Raw genomic sequence first — 19,828 nt, 5'->3', positions numbered from 1 at the left:
ACTCCATCATATTGTAGGTCTGCACATACAATAGTAGTACCCACATAGTTAGATAAGCAATTAACTTAGGTGTTCAATGAAACTTTTGTTGTCTGTCTGTTTATTTATTTATTTATTGTTGAGTTGCATTAGTTTCAGGTTAAACTTTTATCATCTTCAATACAGACCTATAAGTAAGCAACCAATTTATGTTTCTCACATAATTATATTTCCATTGTGAATTAGGAGTACTTTTTTCAATGTAACAAGCAATGTTAAATCAACAGAGGAATCCAATACTGAAAATCATTAATATCAGAACAATAAATGAACACATTCCAATGATATATTTGGTTATTTTTCATTACTAAATGAAGTGAAATTTAATATGACATTCAGTATTATACCAGTGGAGCTTGTGACTGAGCTGGGATGTTAAATTGAGACTATCAATAAATACGGGTCACTTTCATTTTCAAGTGTTTTAAGATAATCTTATCAAGTTCTAAGGTAGAACAGTCAAGTATTGAGAGAGAAGTTGCCAAATGTATTCTTGAAACTTGAGTTCCATACTCACACATGCAACTGGCCCTTCCCTCTGACTGCAGCAAAGGCAGGGATAATATTGGTTTACTCTGCCTCTGAAACCCACCCCTGAGAACTGGAATGCGCCACATGTAGGCAAAGAAGCGGTAGTTGAGCTTCCTTGTTTCTGGTGTTTCTGTTGTGCTCTGCCATTCCTCTCTTGTGACCTAGTAGGACCTAGCTAGAGTCACTACCAAGAACGTACTCTTGCTGTTAAGCTGTATACCCACGAATTTTAGATCAAGTCAGGGTATAAGTGTCTTCTGAGAAGACAAGCTAGAATTCGACTCACCAGTCAGTTTTGATTCCTGAAGTGTTACAGTTCCTGATGACAGCAAACGCATCACGGCTCATCTTGTGAGCATCATAGCGGGTAATAGCACAGCAGCGGCGTGAGCTGCTGAGACGTCTGTCTCCCTGTACACGAATGATCACAGCCAACTGGGTGGCCACCCTGTCATTCTGTGGGTATAAAAGGATTGAGAACAGAACTGAAGTTATTGTGAGCATCTGGATTCTATATATTGAACTGTGTGAGGAGGAAATTACAAGAACTAAGGTGACAGAATGGTTTGGAAATAAACATAATTAATACTTTAAACAGTGAAGTGACAAGGATCTTACATGTCCAGAATTACTTTTGGCATAAAGTCCTTTTAAGCTTAAAGACATGAATTTCTGGAAATATAGATACAGATCCCTACTATGTTGCATTAGATACAAAGTGGGAAGAAAAGCCCCACTTTAAGGCTTTGAAAGCCTATGAAGCCTTATAAGGAGGAATGAGAACAAAGCGACACCTAGTGAGCAAAGGCAAGTAGGCCTATAAGAACTGGGATCCTCTCCCTCTTTAAATGGCCCACCAAAGAACAAACATTCATCACCACCCATTCAGCTGACAAGGGGCAAACAGGTAGTTGTGGGTGATTTCTGACAGTACAGTTGTTGACTTGTAGGACTCCTAGATGTGGAAGTATGAGAGAACATATCAAATAATACCATCAGGAAAATACAAAACCCCACAGAATGGGAGAAAATATTTGCAAATGATCTGACAAGGGACTTATACCCCGCATATATAGAGAACTCTTAAAACTCAGTAATGAAGAAACAAACCGCTTCAAAAATGGGCAAAGGATCTTGACAAATTTCTCCAAAGAAGATAAGAAAATGGCCAATAAGCACCTAAAAACCATAATGAGATACCACTTCACACCCACTAGTATGGCTAAAATAAGAAAAAGTAACAGGATATAGTGAAATTAAAACCTTTTTACATTGCTGGGAATATAATGTAGCACAGTAACAGTCTGGTAGTTCCTCAAAATGCTAAATATAGTTAACCATGTGAACCACCAGTTCTAATCTTAGGTATATACCCAAGAGGAATGAAACGTATGTCTACACAAAAATCTGTACATGAATGTTCATGGCAACATGGTTCATAATAGCCAAAAGGCAGAAACAACTCAAATATCCATTCACTGATGAATAGATAAACAAAATATGGTATATTCATATAATAGAATATTATTCATTCATAAAAGGACAAAAGATACTGATACATGTGCCAATATGAGTGAGCCTTGAAACTATTATGTTAACCAAAAGATTTCAAGCCAGCAAAAAGGCCACATATTGCCTTAGTCCACTTATGTGAAATGTCCAGAATAGTAAGTCCTATGAAGACAAAGCACACTAGTGGTTGCCTAGGATTGGGTGAATAACTGCTAATGAGTACAGGATTTCTTTTCTGGGTGATGAAAATGTTCTTAAATTGATTGTGGAATGGGTGAACAATTCTGAAATATACTAAGTTGAAACTACTAGGCTGTATACTGTAAATGCGTGAATTTTATGGCATGTAAAATACATATCAATAAAGCTATTTCTCAAAGATTTTTTTAAAAATTTACTTATTTGAAAGAGAGAATGAGAGAGAGGGAGAGGGAGAAGTAGGCTCTCCACTGAGCAGGGAACCGACACAGGGCTTGATCCCAGGACCCTGGGATCATGACCTGAGCTGAATGCAGATGCTTAACCAGCTGAGCCACACAGGCACCCCAATAAAGCTATTTTTTTTAAAAGGAAAGGGTAAAGAAACTAATCATCAGATGTCAAGTCTTTGACTTCATACTCTATCTCTAAAACTGCCAGTACTTCTCTGTCGCCTGGACTGTGTTTAAGTTCCAATAATTTATAGTCTAATCCCTGAATGCCCTATTTAATGGCTCTGTACTCTGAAGAAGATCCACTGTATATTCAGGACTGCAGGAGAGGTTAAATAAGAAATATCCCAAAGAGTAGAGGCAAATAGTAATGAGGGAGATGGGGTAGTCAGTTCATATATTCACAGATCTAGGTTTTCAAAGATCATGTCGAGTTTTATGGGAGTTTTATGGAAGGACATAAAAGATTTCCTAAAATTTCCTAGTCTGGTATTTTTTTTTAAAGATTTTATTTATTTATTTGACAGAGAGAGATCACAAGTAGGCAGAGAGGCAGGCAGAGAGAGAGAGGAGGAAGCAGGCTCCCTGCTGAGCAGAGAGCCTGATGCAGGACTCAATCCTAGCACCCTGAGATCATGACCTGAGCCAAAGGCAGCAGCTTAACCCACTAAGCCACCCAGGCACCTCTGGTATCTTTCTGTATCTTTGTCTCTACTACTTCTCCAGGTAAGCAACAACTGGTATTTAAATCCCAAAGCTCACCCCAAGAATAAAGAAAGAAAATCTTACATCATTTCGGTCCTTGATTAGTCTTTCCTCTAGTTCATGGGCTAATTGCAAAAGCCACCACTGTACCTAAAAAAGTGTTGAGACTTTAATCTTTAAAAATTTAAAAATTCTAGGTTTGTTATAATACTAGATGGAGGATTTGTTCTGTTCTCCCACAAATGTAAATGTACAATAAAGTATCCTCCATAACCAAGGGATCACCAGATCATAGACCTTTTCTGACCTGCCCTAGCTCAAGATTTTCATTTTTTTTTCTGGCTGACATGCCATCAGGTGAACTTCAGGCATGTTCCAGCTCTGAGAAAAATAACACACACAAACTTGGGGCATAATATCCCAGGCCTTCCACATTACCACCTATCAAAAAAAAAAAAAAAAAGAGTAATTTCATTTTGAATTTCACTTAGTTCCATTTTATTTCTTTTTGGATGGAAAATATAATACATAAAGCTCAATTTTTCAACACACACACACACACACACACACACACACACACACACCCACACCCTTTCCTACTTTACAACAGAAAGGTTCCATCTAATTTATTAAATGTTCTGCAGTTACCAAAACCTACCCACTAACCCCTTTAAAAGAGGCAATGTTCAAGAAGGCCTGCCTACCTGCTCCTGAGTAGCCAGAGCCGTCTTTCCTGGGAAGTTCTTGCTGCAGCCAATGGTTTTAGGTAGTTTCCTGGGTTTAACTGGATCATGTTCAATCCCACGGCACATGGCATATAGCCAAGATCTAATAAAAGCAGCAAAAAAACTTTAAGGTAAAAGCAAATGATTATTCTTTTTAAAGTAAAATACCTACATTGCACTACCCTTTTATCTCCTTCATGGAAAAGGAAAATTTTGTCTAAAATTAAGTATACCTCACCTCTGACAGAATCCCTGCACTTCCCAAAGAAGTCTAGTGCAATATATGCCAAGGAGAGGGACACTTGGTTATGCTTTTTAAAGCCAAGTCATTTATATTTTTGGAAAAGCACGGAGCAAGCCACTGATTCATATCCCCCAAATTTTGGGTATTTACTAAAAGATTTTAAGCATTTTAGCACACAGAAATGATGTATATATCCAAGCCTATCAACCTACTTAGGTAAATGAAAATCTACTCCAGAGAGGCCACAGTGATTTAATAGTTTAAAGCAAAAGGACCAATGAAATTACCTCAAGGAACAAATGTTAAAGATAGGTCTAAATTTTACTGGGTGCTTTTGTCCATATTTGAATTTAGCATCTCCATAAAGTTTATGATTGAAAAGTATTAGGAATCGCTTACCCATTCTTCTCCCCAAAATGACTCTGGAGCTGAGATTCAGTGAACTGAGTAAGTTCACCCATGTATTCCACCCCCAGGATTTCAATGACAGAGGCACCTAGTTTTCCTCCAAGACTACGGCTAACAAAAGAGATAAAGAATTTAAAGGTCACATCATAAATATCTGGTTAGCAGCAGACATAAGAAATTTTGCTTGTGTAAGTAACTCTCCTGAGGATTCAGGGAAAATGAGAGCATTTTTTGGTCAGTCTTATAAACTATTAATTTTCTAGTGTAAGACTGGATGATTCTGGAAATTCAAATACACTAGGAGTTAGGACCTGGGAAGATTAACAATAGCATCAACTAAAGGTTAAAGTCATTGATTAGTTTTCAAGTCAACTGTATGTAAAACTTTTAATTGTACAGGATCTACTGTCCCATTTAGGGATTAAAATTCTCATCCCAGGGGTGCCTGGGTGGCTCAGCCAGTTAAGCATCTGCCTTTGGCTCAGGTCCTGATCCCAGAGTCCTGGGATCAAGCCCCACATGGGATCCCTGCTCAGTGGGGAGACTGCTTCTCTCTTTTCCTCTGCCGGCTGCTCCCCCTGCTGTGCTCTCTCTCTCTTTCTCTGTGTCAAATAAATAAAATCTTTTAAAAAAGAATATAATAATAATTATTAAGCTTGGCCTTTGAGGCCACCTATAATCTGTCCTCGACCTACCTTTTCAGTACTATTTCTCTCACATAATTCTTTTTGGTCCAGTTAAACTAGTTTAAGTCCCAGCTCACTGAAAATACCTTATACTTTTCCCCTCTGTGTGTTCAAAACATTATTGAAATCAGAATTGTTCTTCATTTCTCATCTGACAAAACAAAATGTCATGTCTTTTTCATAAATCCTCAGATCTCTTTTCCATGAACTCTGGTAACTACCTGTACAACTCACTTAGCAACTACTCATGTACAGTCTTTTTTTTTTTTTTTTTAAAGATTTTATTTATTTATTGGACAGAGAGAGCCAGAGAGTACAAACCAGGGGGTGAATGGCAAAGGGAGAAGTAGCTCTCCTTCCACTGAGGGAGGGAGCCCAATGTGGGCTAGATGTGGGGCTGGGATCATGACCTTAGCCGAAGGCAAACAACCAACTGAGCCACTCAGGCAGGTCAGTCATGTACAGTCTTTTTTTTAATTTTAAGATTTTATTATTTATTTGACAGACAGAGATCACAAGTAGGCAGAGAGGCAGGCAGAGAGAGCGGGGGCGGGGGTGGGGAGAAGCAGGCTCCCTGCTGAGGGGATAGCCCAATGCAGGGCTCCATCCTAGGACCTCGGGATCACGACCTGAGCCAAAGGCAGAGGCTTTAACCCACTGAGCCACCCAGGCACCCCAGTCATGTGCAGTCTTGGAAGCACTTTCACTGTTGCTTTCAACTGTTACATCTTGTCCCTTCCACAATATTTTACGCCACTGTCAAGGACACACATTGGTATGGTCAGCTTAATTATTCACGTTATTTAGCTTTTTCTCTCATAGGTAGTTTGGGAGTAATTCAGCAGCCCTGAACACCTTGATCTCATATTAGAAGAAAAATAAGTAAAATTTCTATTTGTTTTGTTATTTAATAACAGACTTGAATAAAAAGGCTAGAGGGAAATTAAATATATAGCTAAAAACCAGTTCATTTTTAAAATTCAGGATTAAATAATTTCCACAGATAATCCAGAATTGAACGTTCATTAGGAACAAAAGTCTCTGTGTTTTTCAAAATCTCCTGTGTTACCACCCTTCTACCTTCCTGGCTATGGCTACCTACTTTTCCTGGCTTCAGTCTTTCATAAGGAGCAAAAGAAACCAGAGAGTGCCCGCATGAAATATGTGAGTGAAATGGAAGGTACTCCTTGAATACTTACATTTTGCCAATAGGCATTTGGCTGAAGAGCTGTGGGACTGACCCATGTGAGACCAGGGTCTGGCGGTTGGGCTTGTTCAGTCCACAGGCCAGTTTTGCCAGGACCTGGAGCATGGAAAGGATAAAAACTTCCTTACTGCCAACCTCACCCACACAGAGAGTTGGTGAATATTAACACACACAAACAAACACAGGCACTGCTTAAGGGCTGTAACTAATGGTTTCCACATTAAAACCAAAACCAAAACCAGAAATTCAAGACCTCTCTAAACCTTGGTATCCCACAACATCCTCAGTGGAAACTATGACCCATTATCATCCTCATTGTTCTTTCCACATCTTCTATTCTCAGTTTTCCTTTGTCATTTTTCCATCCCCATCTATTCCTTAAGGTTCTCTGAATTCAAAAGGGCAAAAAGCTCAGAGAAGCTACAGAAGAAACTTCTATATGATGCATTTCTTGGCATATCCATATAAAAATGCTGAAGCCAACCTGTTTTACCCTACCCCATTTATCTGCATTTCTTGATTAATTTTTGAGTCCTGGATTTAACACAGTTTACCATAATTTAAGTTATCTGTAGAGATTGGACTCAAAATGATCATCTAATTAGTAGACATCTTATACTAGAAACAAGACTTCAAAATGAAAAAAACCCTAAGTCCTTGAGAACTCTCTTGAAAGAATAAGGTGCTTCAGTGGTATCATTTCATAAATTGTAACTGGCAGGAAAAGTATAAAATTATCCTTTAAATTCATTGGAGAGATTCTCTGGAACTTCTCCTAGGCAATATTTAGTCTTATTTAAATTACTACAGTGGGATTTTGGTTTTCCCTCCCTTCACCCAATCACAAAAATATTCTAAAACTCTGTGGGATAGTTTGGCGATTGGAGGAAGGGGGCAAAGGTATAAACTAGGAATAATCAGGCACTGCCCAATTATTGAGCCTAGTTAGAAGGGGATGAAGATCCCAGACCCTCACTGTACTTTAATAAAACCAGTTATTCAGCCCCTGGATTATTGATAATTATCTATGGTCCCTATACCAAAACAGTGATCCAAATTAATAAAATTTTATTATTCTATCTTTCTTACTGCTCACTAGAAAGGAGGGAATAGGCAAAAACCTACTCAGGCAATTCCACGAAAGTATTGAGATAATACTAGGATATTCAGCAAGTAAAAAGAAATAGGTTTGTATATAGAATTAAAAGATTGACATTTCTATACATAGTTCAGTCATTAAGGAAATATTTTGGACACAACTATATAAATAAGCATTTTCTGCCGATTCTTCAGATTGCTTCTTAGGCAAGTATATGTTCAAAGACAATTTCCCTTGTTAGAGAATTACCCAGGCTTTTGTTTGGTCTGCAAAACATTTTTTTTAAAAGATTTTATTTACTGGAGAGAGGGAGGGAGGGAGGGAGGTAGAGAGAGCACAGAGGAAGAGGGAAAGCAGACTCCCCGCTGAGTAAGGAGCCTGATACACTGCTAGGCTGGATCCCAGGAGCCTGAGATCATGACCTGAGTGGAAGGCAGCCACTTAACTGACTGAGCCACGCAGGTGCCCACACAAAACAAATCTAAATAGAAACCCATTTCAAAGTATGCATGTAATGGTTTAAATGCCCCACTCATATCCATCCATGCTGCATTTAACTAAGATATGTTTCTCCTTGAAACCCACTATTAGCCTTCACCTTATTATGTGAAATTCCAGCTGAACACTGAAAGCCCGTCTCCTTCTCTATGGCTGCTCTCATTTCTTCCACAATCACTGCTCCAACAGTGAGCTGCAGGTCTGGAGAGGTGGGGTTATCAATCTGAAGAGAATCAAGCCATTGAAATAAGCCTTGTTTTCGCGTCTCCTCTGAAAAAATTGAAAGGCTGTATTTAGACATTTTTTTAAAGTCAGGATTTTGTGTTCTCTAATACAGAAATGCTTCCTTTTCACAGTACTTTAGCTAATGTATGTTTTCTTTGCTGTTTTTCTGTTTGTTTGTTTTTTAAGAGAGAGACAGAGAACATGAGTGGAGAGAGGGAGATGCAGAGGGAGAAGCAGTCTCCCCACTGAGCATGGAGCCAGATGTGGGGTTTGATCCCAGGACCCCAAGAGCACAACATAAGCCGAAGTCAGACACTTAAAAAACTGAGCCTCCCAGGTGCCCCAATACGTACATTTTCAAACATAAAAAAATGGCTGTTGTTTAAACTTCTGGGTACTCAAAAGAGAGATCAATTTCTCCTTCCTATCAATTCCAGCAGCCTTAGCTTCAGCGTAGGCTGAAACTTATAATATTCAACAAATATTTTTTATTAATGTAGTCTTTCATGATTAATGATTTTATTTTCATTTTTTAAAAGCTTTTATTTATTGGAGAGAGAGACAGTGAGAGAGAGCATGAGAGAGGAGAAGGTCAGAGGGAAGAGCAGACTCCCCGTGGAGCTGGGAGTCTGATGGGGGACTCGATCCTGGTCCTCTGGGATCATGACTGAGCCGAAAGCAGTTGCTCAACCAACTGAGCCACGCAGGTGTCCCTCATGATTAATGATTTAATTAATTAATTAATTAATTTTTAAAATTTTATTTATTTGTCAGAGAGAGAGAGGGAGAGCAAGCGAGCACAGGCAGACAGAATGGCAGGCAGAGGCAGAGGGAGAAGCAGGCTCCCTGCCGAGCAAGGAGCCCGATGTGGGACTCGATCCCAGGACGCTGGGACCATGACCTGAGCCGAAGGCAGCTGCTTAACCAACTGAGCCACCCAGGCATCTCTGATTAATGATTTTAAAGTACATCTGTTTTCTCTCTCCGGTTCTCTGGAACTTACTTTTTCCAACCTTCCCTTGTACCCTCTCCCCCCAAGAATTCTGTTATTCAATTAGAAAATATTCAGAATTAAATCATGCTTCAAAATAAATGCATTTATATATTTTTAGAGACTGGTTCTCCTGGTGAGTAGCTAAAATTCTGGTGAGACACTAGTTTTTTATTCTACTGACAAGCTACTGAAATTAGATATAGCTTTGGACTCAGGGCCTTGAAAATATTTTACTATCCAATTAGAACTAGTCAGTTTTGAAAAAGCCTAAAAAATGATTATAAAGCAAGGGAGGTAGGTATATAGGAAATCTAGACATGCTGGTTTAAACAGACAGTAATGAGGTATGAATAAGGCAGGAAAATACACTCAAATTATTGTGAAGAGGTATTAGCAAAGGTTCACATATATAGAGGAGGAAGATGAGCACACAGAAGTATTTTCCAACTCTTTTTTTTAATATTTTATTTATTTATTTGAGAGAGAGATCACAAGTAGGCAGAGAGGCAGGCAGAGAGAGAGGTGGGGAAGGAGGCTCCCCGCTGAACAGAGAGCCTGATGCGGGGCCCGATCTAGGATCCTGACATCATGACCCAAGCTGAAGTCAGAGGATTAACCCACTGAGCCACCCAGGGTCCTGTATTCTCCAACTCTTGATGACTGCTGCTTCTCTCATTTGCTGGCTTATCTTCTCCCTCTAACACTCTGGCAGATACTGAGCAACATTCTCCTATCTGTATCTGTGCTTTTTTTCTCTTGGTGAACTCGTACTGGTTTATGTTTCAATTTGCTTATACTGAATGCACACAAATCTTCATCTCTATTCTCAAACTTAAACTCTAATCCCTTAGCTCCACCTGCGCACAGAATACCTCTTCTTGAATTTTTCATTATAGTTTCAAACCATTATAGTTTCAAACTATAGTTCACTATACTCTCTAAACATAATGAAAATCAATCGTTATATGTTCCTTCTCAAATATTCTTTTCCAAACAACTCCCTATTCCTTCCTTCCTCCCTCCCTCCTTTCTCTTCTCTCTCTCTTCCTTTCTTTTTTCCTTTCTCCCTGTCTCTCTTTCTTTCTTCCTCTCTTTCTCTCCCCCCGCTCTCCCTTCCCTTCCCCCCTTTTTAAAAAAAAGATTTTATTTATTTTTTTGACACACAGAGAGAAAGAGAGATCACAAGTAGGCAGAAAGGCAAGCAAAAAGAGAAAGGGGCAAGCAGGCTCCCTGTTGAGCAGAGAGCCAGATGTGGGGCTCAGTCCCAGGACCCTGAGACCATGACCTGAGCCGAAGGCAGAGGCTTAACCCACTGAGCCACCTAGGTGCCCTCCCTTCCTCTTTCTTTCTTCTCTCTCTCTTTCTTTCTTTCCTTCTTTCTTTCATAGGCTCCATAACCCATCATGGAGCCCAACACAGGGCTTGAACTCACAACTCTGAGATCAAGACCAGAGCTGAGATCAAGAGTTGGACGCTTAACTGACTAAGCCACCTAGGCGCCCCACAACTCCCTATTTTTATTAAAGGTTTAAAATTCCAATAATATTGGCTTCCTTTCTCTTTTATTCCCCATTATTTGGTCGATTTTTTGGTCAACAAAACCACTTCAGAGTATTTCATATATCCATTGCAATCTGCCCTATCTTGTTCAGCTTTTCTTCATTCTTGCCCAGACCACCATAACTCCTAAACTACCCTCTCCCTGAATGCATTTACACAATGCCCATGAATGAAATATTCTCAAATACCAATGTTATCCATCTTATCCTCTCTTCAAAACCAATGTCAGGGCACCTGGGTGGCTCGGTCAAGTAAGGGTCTGTCTTCGGCTCAGGTCATGATCCTAGGGTCCAGGAATCGAGTCCTGCATCAGGCTCCTTGCTCAGCCTGGAGCCTGCTTTCCCCTTGCCTGCTGCTCCCCTGCTTGTGCTCTCTGTCAAGAAAATAAATAAGATCTTAAAAACCAACCAACCAACCAAAACTGTTGTTAGCTCTCTCATACCTATAGAATAAAGTACCAACTCTATAAAACTGGCACTGAAGACCATCTAGCCTTTTCAATTCACCTTCCATTAATCTCAAATTTGTTATATCCTTAAATTTCCTGAACATACACTGTTTGAAATTTAAGACATCCCTTATCCTATTTCCCTGCTCTTATTTCTGATCTTCCTTTGCTTAAATACTACTCAGGGCCTGGGTGCCTCAGTTGGTTAGCAACTGCTTTCGGCTCAGGTCATGATCCTGGAGGCTCAGGATTGAGTTCCACATTGGGCTGCCTGCTCAGGGGTAAGTCTGCTTCTTCCTTGGGCCATCTCCCCTCTTATGCCCTTTCTCTTTCTCTCTCAAATAAGTAAAATCTTTGAAAAAAATACTTTCTTTTAAAAAATATTATTTATACTTCAGGGCTTATTTAAGCTTCATCTATCATGTGGTATTCTCCAACTAGTCTAGCTAACTTTGGGGTGCCCCGTTAAAGTCCTTTAGTTCTTATCTGTAAAACATATGGCATAATTGTTAAAAGAATATTCTGTAGTTAGGCAGTGTTCAAATACTGACTTAATCACTATGTGACTTTGAACAAGTTCTGTAATTCTCTGTTTCAGTTTCATGGTCTATGGCATGAGTTTGAGTACTGTACATAGGATTATTGTGAGGAATTATATATAATGTGTGTATATGTGCATATATGTGTGTGTATGTGTACACATACATATATATATATATAATCTTATATAAAGCTCCTTAGCAGTGTCTTGCATGTGTTAACAACAGTAAATGTAACATCCTTCTTTTTTTGTTTGTTTCTCATGAATTTATTAAATTATATTTGACAGGGTCGCCTGGGTGGCTCAGTGGGTTAAAGTCTCTGCCTTAGGCTCAGGGTCCTGGGATCAAGTCCCGCATTGGGCTTTCTGTTCAGCAGGGAGCCTGCTTCCCCCTCTCTCTATGCCTGCCTCTCTGCCTACTTGTGATCTCTGTCAAATAAATAAATAAATAAATCTTTAAAAAAATTATATTTGACAGTTGAAGCAAAAATTAAAACCACTTAGTATTTATTAGGTTTGGGAAAGAGAAAAATAAGAATTTATTGAAATTGTGGGATTTGGGGGGCATTTTCCCCAAGTACTAGAGCTAAATTTGCTTTGCTTTAGATTTCTTCATTATTGCTTTCCCAAATTAGGTAATGTTACAATCTTGTTACTCTATATCCGTTTCAATTGAACAGGGCCACAAAAGATAAGCATTTTGCTTATCTCCTTCTCTAGTTGATAAGAATCTATACCATTTTGGTTTTTCTCTGATACACCAAAGTGGACCAGAAGAAGATTCTGGCAGTTTTGGTGTAAAATGACCACTAGAACTGAGAGATTTTACCTTTCATATTGAATTATCTCAGCAGCTTTGTGGAAATTGACCAAAAAATATGGCACTCTATTTGTGTACTTCCTATTATCCTGTACCATGGATCTGTCTCATCTTACATCAATACTACACTGCCCCAATTTACTGTAAATTTATAGTTAAATCTTAAAACCAGAGTGTTTAAATCTTCCAACTGAGTTCTTTTCCAAAGTTGTTTGGCTACCCCACATCCTTTGCATTTCCATACAAATTTTCAAGTCAGTTTGGCAATTTCTACAAAGTCCTGCTGAGTCAAGAAGGGAATGCAATGAATCTTAGGTCAATTTGAGGCAACCTGAGCTCTAATAACATTTAGTCTTTTGATCCATGAGGATATTATATCTCTCCATTTATTTCATTTTTTTTTAACTTTTAAAAATTTTAAAAAAGATTTTATTTATTTATTTGACAAAGAGAGAGAGATCACAAGTAGGCAGAGAGGCAGGCAGAGAGAGAGGGGGAAGGAGGCTCCCTGTCGAGCAGGGAGCCCAATGTGGGGCTCAATCCCAAGGCCCTGAGATTGTGACCTGAACCGAAGGCAGAGGCTTAACCCACTGAGCATTATGTTTTATAGTTTTGTTTTTGTTTTTTTGAGAGCGAGAAAGAGAGAGCAAAGTGAGGTGAGGGGCAAAGGGTGAAGCAGACACCCCACTGAGTAGGGAGCCCAATGCAGGGCTCAATTCTGGGACTCCGGGATCATGACCTGAGCCAAAGGCAGATACTTAAATGACTGAGCCATTCAGGCACCTCTGTTTTATAGTTTCTAGTTAACTAGTTTTTCATATATATATTTCACCTATATACATTTCTCTAATAATTTCATGATTGTAATGCTATTGCAATAACATGGCTTTTTAAATTTCAATTTCCCATCTTAAATTTTAGTGTGTATAAATGCTATTGATTTTTACATATTGACTTCATCCCCTGCAACCTTGCTAATCTCACTTATTTTGGGGGGGAGGGGGGTAGATTCTTTAGGATTTCTTACAAACATGATTATGTCATGTGGAAAGTTTACTTCTTCCTTCACATCTAAATATCTTCTATTTCCCCTTCTGCTCTGATTGCACTGTCTTATACCTCCAGTACAATGATGAACAGAACCGGCAGAAGAGTGAGCGCTGATGAGTTGTGCCAAAACTTTGGGGTTAAACTGATAAATCTCTAGCTATACGCCACAACTCCAGGCACCATAACTATAAAAGAGAAGTTCCTGTACTGATAATGAGTGTGCCCTCCTTTATGCTATCAGCTGATTAATGTCTTCCAAGCTACTTCTGGTTGTTGGCAGAATTTGGTCCCCATTTTCTTGCTGGCTGTCAGCAGAGGGCAACTCTCAGAGCCTAGCCATGGGGGCCTCCTCCAAAGGCCCTCTCAGAATATGGCAGCTTCCTTTTCAAAGCCAGCAGGGGACCCTTCCAGTCCCACCACTCTCATCTTTAACAATGATTTACAATTTCTTATGCAACTACACAACTGCTTCATGTCCTAGGCATTCAGAAGATGTTCATTATATGTTTAGAAAGAAAAAAAAAAAAAGAAAGAAAGAAAGAAAGAAATTAAGAGCAAAGGGAGGAGATAACTAAGGAGTTCCTTAACTGATACAAACTACTTAGAAAATGGCCTTGAAAGGAAAGTTTTCAATCTGACAGTTTTTGAGTATTATTTTTAAGTAATTCTACCACTTAAAGCTTTCTACACACATAACTATTTTCAAAAACAGAAAATAAGTTGCAAACACAATATGGCTGATTGCCAGCTTTGTATTAAGAGGTAGGATGGCAAAGTTAACAGAAACTTGAGTATCAAAACATCGGAAATACCTGACTTCTTTTCCTAGGTTTGAAATAAGTCACATCCATGAAAAATAATTTCTAGAAGAAGATTATACACACTTAGATCAGCTAATTTCTATTATCAGTTTTTTTGGTTGCACACATCATAGAAGGACCCAGGAATATAATATGAAATATCATAAACCATTTACTAGGCATTACACTTTTTTGAGCACTATAAATAAAAAAATGGTTTACTTCAACTGGAAATTTAATACTTAAACCGGACACACTAAAGCAATAGTTACATAAGACATACAGAAATAAGACTTCTTTATAAACATCTGCATTTTTGATTAAAAAAAAAAAGGTGTAGAACAAAGAGGAGCATGTCCATTCGAGTTGAGGTAACATTTGCCACCAATGAAGGTATATACCATAGTCTTCAGCCAGAGAGCTCTTTAAAGATGAGTTGGAGCCAAAAATACGAATGTAATGTGTAATAACGGTTCCTATTCTGAGGTATATGGTTTTCAGAGGGTCTGTGAAACTCCTGAAAACTGCACACAGAACTACCTTATGTGTAGATATGTATTTTTCTGAGGCAAGCAAGGGTCCATACTTTGAAAAAATTTTTAAAAGGGGATACAGCCCTCAAAAAAACCTGTAAAGAATCAATGATTTTTAAGTATTATAAAACTAATTTCAAGTGTTTTAAAGCATTAGCCACACAGTAAAATGTGGTACACCAAGCTAAGACCAAAGAAAAACCTTCTTTACTATGATCGTTAGCTTTCTGCCTTTTTTTTTTTTTAAAATTTGAGGTAGAACACGCAAAAGAGAGAGCACAAGCTGGGGTACAGAGGGAGAGGAAGAAACAGGGAGCATGATGTGGGGTTCAGTCCCAGGATACTGAGATCATGACCTGAGCCGAAGGCAAGAAGCCAGATGCTTAACTGACTGAGCCATCCAGGTGCCCCTGATCGTTAAATTTCTGACTCTGGTCGCAGACTACTAAGAAAAGAAAATCATGACATATTTCATCATCAAATGTTTATGTATTATAACTGCCTCCTTTAAGTGGGACATTTTTTTCTTTTAAAGATTTTATTTATTTATTTGACAGAGAGAGAGAGAGAGAGCGCACACACACAAGCAGAGGGATTGGCAGGCAGAGTGAGAAGCAGGCTCCCTGCTGAGCAAGGAGACCGATGCAGGGCTTGATCCCAGGACCCCAGGATCATGACCTGAGCCGAAGGCAGATGCCTTACCGACTAAACCACCCAGACGCCCCTAAGTAGCACATTTTTATTGTCCATTGTATTTTCCTGAAGGAATTGAAGGATTTGCAGCCTCCAGGTTGATAAACTCTGCTATATCAGGATCAGAGAATAAAATGATTCCTCAACTGTCTTTCTCACAAGCTTCCCTGGGCAGTTGTACTACTACCACCCTTCAACAAGTTAAAGGCTTATCATACAACTGTTCAATGGCAAAGGACACTTTAAATCTTACATCTTATTTTAAAATATGGAACCCATGGGAAATTTACCACTTTAACTAGAAGTAAGCTAAACTCTCTTTGAGCTTTTTCTAGACAAATCTTTATTGTTTTTACAATAACAGATTGCTTTAATGTTCTCCCCCATTAGAAGTTAACTTGCTATAGGCTGGTATCCAGTTCCCTTTTTTTTTTTTTTTAAAGATTTATTTGTCAGAGAGAGAGAGAGAGAGAACATAAGCAGGGGGAGTGGCAAGCAGAAGGAGATGCAGGCTCTCGATGAGCAAGGAGCTGGAGGTGGGACTCAATCCCAGGGCCCAGGGGTCATGACTAGAGCCAAAGGAGACGCTCAAACTATTGAGCCACCCAGGTGTCCCAAAGTTTCCTTTTGGTTAATAGCCAGCATGCAAAACTTTTTACTGAAAAAAGCACTTCTAAATAAGAACAATGTTACAAAATAATAGTTCTAAGAGTATATGTTACAAATAAAGAGGAGATATGCTGTTCTGAAGATAGCCTTTATGAAAAGTACTAGAAAATGTCTAGGACAAATTGTATATCCCTGTTAAAAAGCCTGTAACTGCCAAATTCTTTGCTCTGGGAGATCCAGCTGAATTCCAGTTTCATAATATTTGATTTAAAAAACTTAAGGCCCAGATTCTGTTATCTAGAACTATTAAAAATTAGCAATATCATAAAAGCAAAATTTTTGTTGCCCTAATATTTTTTTAAAGATTTTATTTATTTATTTGACAGAGATCACAAATAGGCAGAGAGGCAGGCAGAGAGAAAACGGGAAGGAGGCTCCCTGCTGAGCAGAAAGCCTGATGTGGGGCTCTATCCCAGGACCCTGAGACGATGACCTGAGCAGAAGGCAGAGGCTTAACCCACTGAGCCACCCAGGTGCTTGCTGCCCTAATTTTAAGAAATTATTTTTAACCATCAAGTAAATTTATTAAAAGCATTTTCATGCAGATTGCAGGCATATCTTGATTTACTGTGCCTGGCTTCAATGTGTTTTTATAAACTAAAGATTTGTGTCAACCCCGCAAGAAGTAAATATATTGGTACCATTTTCTCAATAGCATTTGCTCACTTTGTATCTTTATGTTACATTTTGATAATCCTCACAATATCTCAAACCTTTTCATTATTGTTATATTTGTTATAGTGATCTGTAATCAGTGATTACAACTTGCTGAAAGGTCAGGTGGTTAGCATTTTATAGCATGAAGTTTTTCAAAATTAAGGTATGTACATTTAAAGATATGACACTATGGTGCCTGGATGACGCAGTTGGTTAAGCGTCTAACTCTTGATCTCAGGGTCGCGAGCTCAAACCCTGTGCTGAGCTCCACACTGGACGTGCAGCCTACTTATAAACGAACAAACAACACTTTGTACACTTAATAGATGACAGTATAGTAAAAACATAACTTTTATATGCACTAGGAAACCAAAAAATTAACCTGACTTACTTTACTGATATATTTGGTTTGTTGTGGATAGTTTGGTTACCGAAATATCTCTGAGTTATGCCTGTATAATACAAGTTTTTTCACGTAGGTGAAATAAATAAAGATGAACTTATAAAAAAAAAATCACTTGTCCTTTCCCTACATATCAATAACCAAGTATAAAATATAATAGAAAAAATGTAAAATGATAGCAATAAAAAAATTTAAAGCATTTAGGAACTAACAACACATGAATGCATAGAACCTTACTCAATTAGCTAACAAGAATAGAAGAAATGCTCAACTTCAAATGGTAAATAGAGAATGTATATTTAAACAAACCAAAAACATGAAATACCACTTTATAGCCATCACATTGAAAATGTTTTTAGGGGTGCCTGGGTGGCTCAGTTGTTAGTCTGCCTTCAGCTTCGGATCATGACCCGAAAATCTAGAGTCCTGCTCAGCAGGAAGCCTGCTTCTCCCTCTCCCACTCCCCTTGCTTGTGTTCCCTCTCTTGCTGTGTCTCTGTCAAGTAAATAAATCTTAAAAAAAAAAAAAAAATCTATATCTATATCTATCTATCTATATATAGATATGTATATATTTTAAACATTAGAAAACAGCAGTTGGGATGCCTGGGTGGCTCAGTTGTTGAGCGTCTGCCTTCGGCTCAGGTCATGGTCCCGGGGTCCTGGGATTGAGCCCCACATCAGGCTCCCTGATCAGCGGGGAGCTTGCTTCTCCCTCTGCCTACTGCTCCCCTCACTTGTGCTCATTCTCTCTGTGTCAAATAAACAAATAAATAAACAAATAAAATCTTTTTTTTTTTTTAAAGATTTTATTTGTTTATTTGACAGACAGAGATTACAAGTAGACAGAGAGGCAGGCAGAGAGAGAGAGAGGGAAGCAGGCTCCCCGCTGAGCAGAGAGCCCGATGCGGGACTCCATCCCAGGACCCTGGGATCATGACCTGAGCCGAAGTCTTAACCCACTGAGCCACCCAGGCGCCCCAACAAATAAAATCTTAAAAAAAAAAAAAAAAAAGAAAAAGAAAACAGCAATTACTGGTGAGGATATAAGGGCAATAGGAATTCTTTTGTACTTCAAGAGTTGGGTAACTGTTATAGCCATTCTGGGAAACAATGGCAGTATTTAGTGAAACTAAGAATGTGTATGGTTTATGACCTAGCAGTCTGCTCCTGAAAACATTTCTCAGAGAAACCCCTGAATAAGTTCAAAAGAGGATGAATGAGGACATTTATCATATCAACAGTAAAAAACCGTAAGAAACAAATGCGTTCATCACTAGAAGATTGGTAAAAAACATGTAAATATGATAGGTCCATACCATGGATATATGCTGTAATTAAGAGCAATCAATGACACATAAATACAACTACATGGAAAGATCTATAAAATCACCACTGAAGGAAAATCAAGAAAAAGAATGAGATCTACACTGTATGCTAACCATACTGGAATTAAAATTTAAATATTAATTAAAAAAACAAGAATAAGATCTATAACACAATTCTATCTTTTAATTAAAAAGCACAAATTTTAAAAGCATATACACAAAGCAACACCGTACCATATGTAAAGACATACAAATTTAAAAAGATACACCAAACACATCAGTGGGGGCCAGAGGGTGGGCCAGGTAGGGAGGTAGTGGGGGGAAATCGCTATGAAGGGGAAAGTAAGGAAAAATAAATAAGACAAAAGAGGTTTTGCATAGCCCATTGATATTTTACTGTATATTTTCTTTAAAGATTTTATTTATTATTTATTTGATAGAGAGCACACAAGCGGGGGTGAGGGGAAATAAGGGGCACAGGGAACAGAAAAAGCAGGCTCCCTGCTGAGCTCAATCCCAGGACTCTGGGATTATGACCTAAACTGAAGGCGGACACTTAACAGCCTGAGCCACCCACACGTCCTAGTATTTTACTATGAACTGATCAGAAATTTTGAGTGACTCAGGGACGCCTGGGTGGCTCAGTCAGTTAAGCGCCTACCTTTGGCTGAGGTCAAGATTCCAAGATCCCAAGATTGAGTCCCACATTGGACTTCTTGCTTAGTGGAGAGCCTGCTTCTCCCTCTGCTTGTGCTCTCTCTCTCTGACAAATAAATGAAATCCTTAAAAAAAAAAATAAAAAAATAAAAGAAATTTTGAGTGACTCAACTCCCTGTACTTGAGGTCCCCCTTAAACTTAAAAGAAACCAAGTTACAATGTTATAAATAAACCTACAAATGACAAAAGTGCTCAGTCTACTGATAACTCAAACCTGCTCTCATTTTATCTAAATAGAAACTTGATTTCATACAGATTCCACAGATTCTCAACATCCATATACCTGGAAAGATAAGAGAATTTGT

The 19,828-nt window shown here is 38.6% G+C and overlaps 1 protein-coding gene across 3 annotated transcripts in view; it reads right to left on the bottom strand.

Annotated features, from left to right (window-relative positions):
• Positions 1-19,828, bottom strand: part of POLH (DNA polymerase eta) — a 34,605-nt gene that overhangs the window by 3,516 nt on the left and 11,261 nt on the right. For 2 of the 3 annotated variants that reach the window (XM_044251571.1, XM_044251589.1), the window contains 6 exons: positions 8,186-8,355; positions 6,481-6,584; positions 4,587-4,706; positions 3,923-4,046; positions 3,303-3,368; positions 857-1,026 (listed from right to left, as the gene is read on the bottom strand). In XM_044251571.1, coding sequence (XP_044107506.1) covers positions 857-1,026; positions 3,303-3,368; positions 3,923-4,046; positions 4,587-4,706; positions 6,481-6,584; positions 8,186-8,355 — 754 coding nt within the window. The remainder of the gene's footprint in view (positions 1-856; positions 1,027-3,302; positions 3,369-3,922; positions 4,047-4,586; positions 4,707-6,480; positions 6,585-8,185; positions 8,356-19,828) is intronic. The other variant, XM_044251581.1, reaches the window with a different exon arrangement.

Source organism: Neovison vison, chromosome 1 (assembly GCF_020171115.1).
Source record: "Neovison vison isolate M4711 chromosome 1, ASM_NN_V1, whole genome shotgun sequence".
In the NCBI taxonomy this organism is placed as follows: domain Eukaryota; kingdom Metazoa; phylum Chordata; class Mammalia; order Carnivora; family Mustelidae; genus Neogale; species Neogale vison.
Note: the sequence above shows the minus strand (reverse complement) of the source record. Positions and strands in the feature narration are given on the sequence as shown.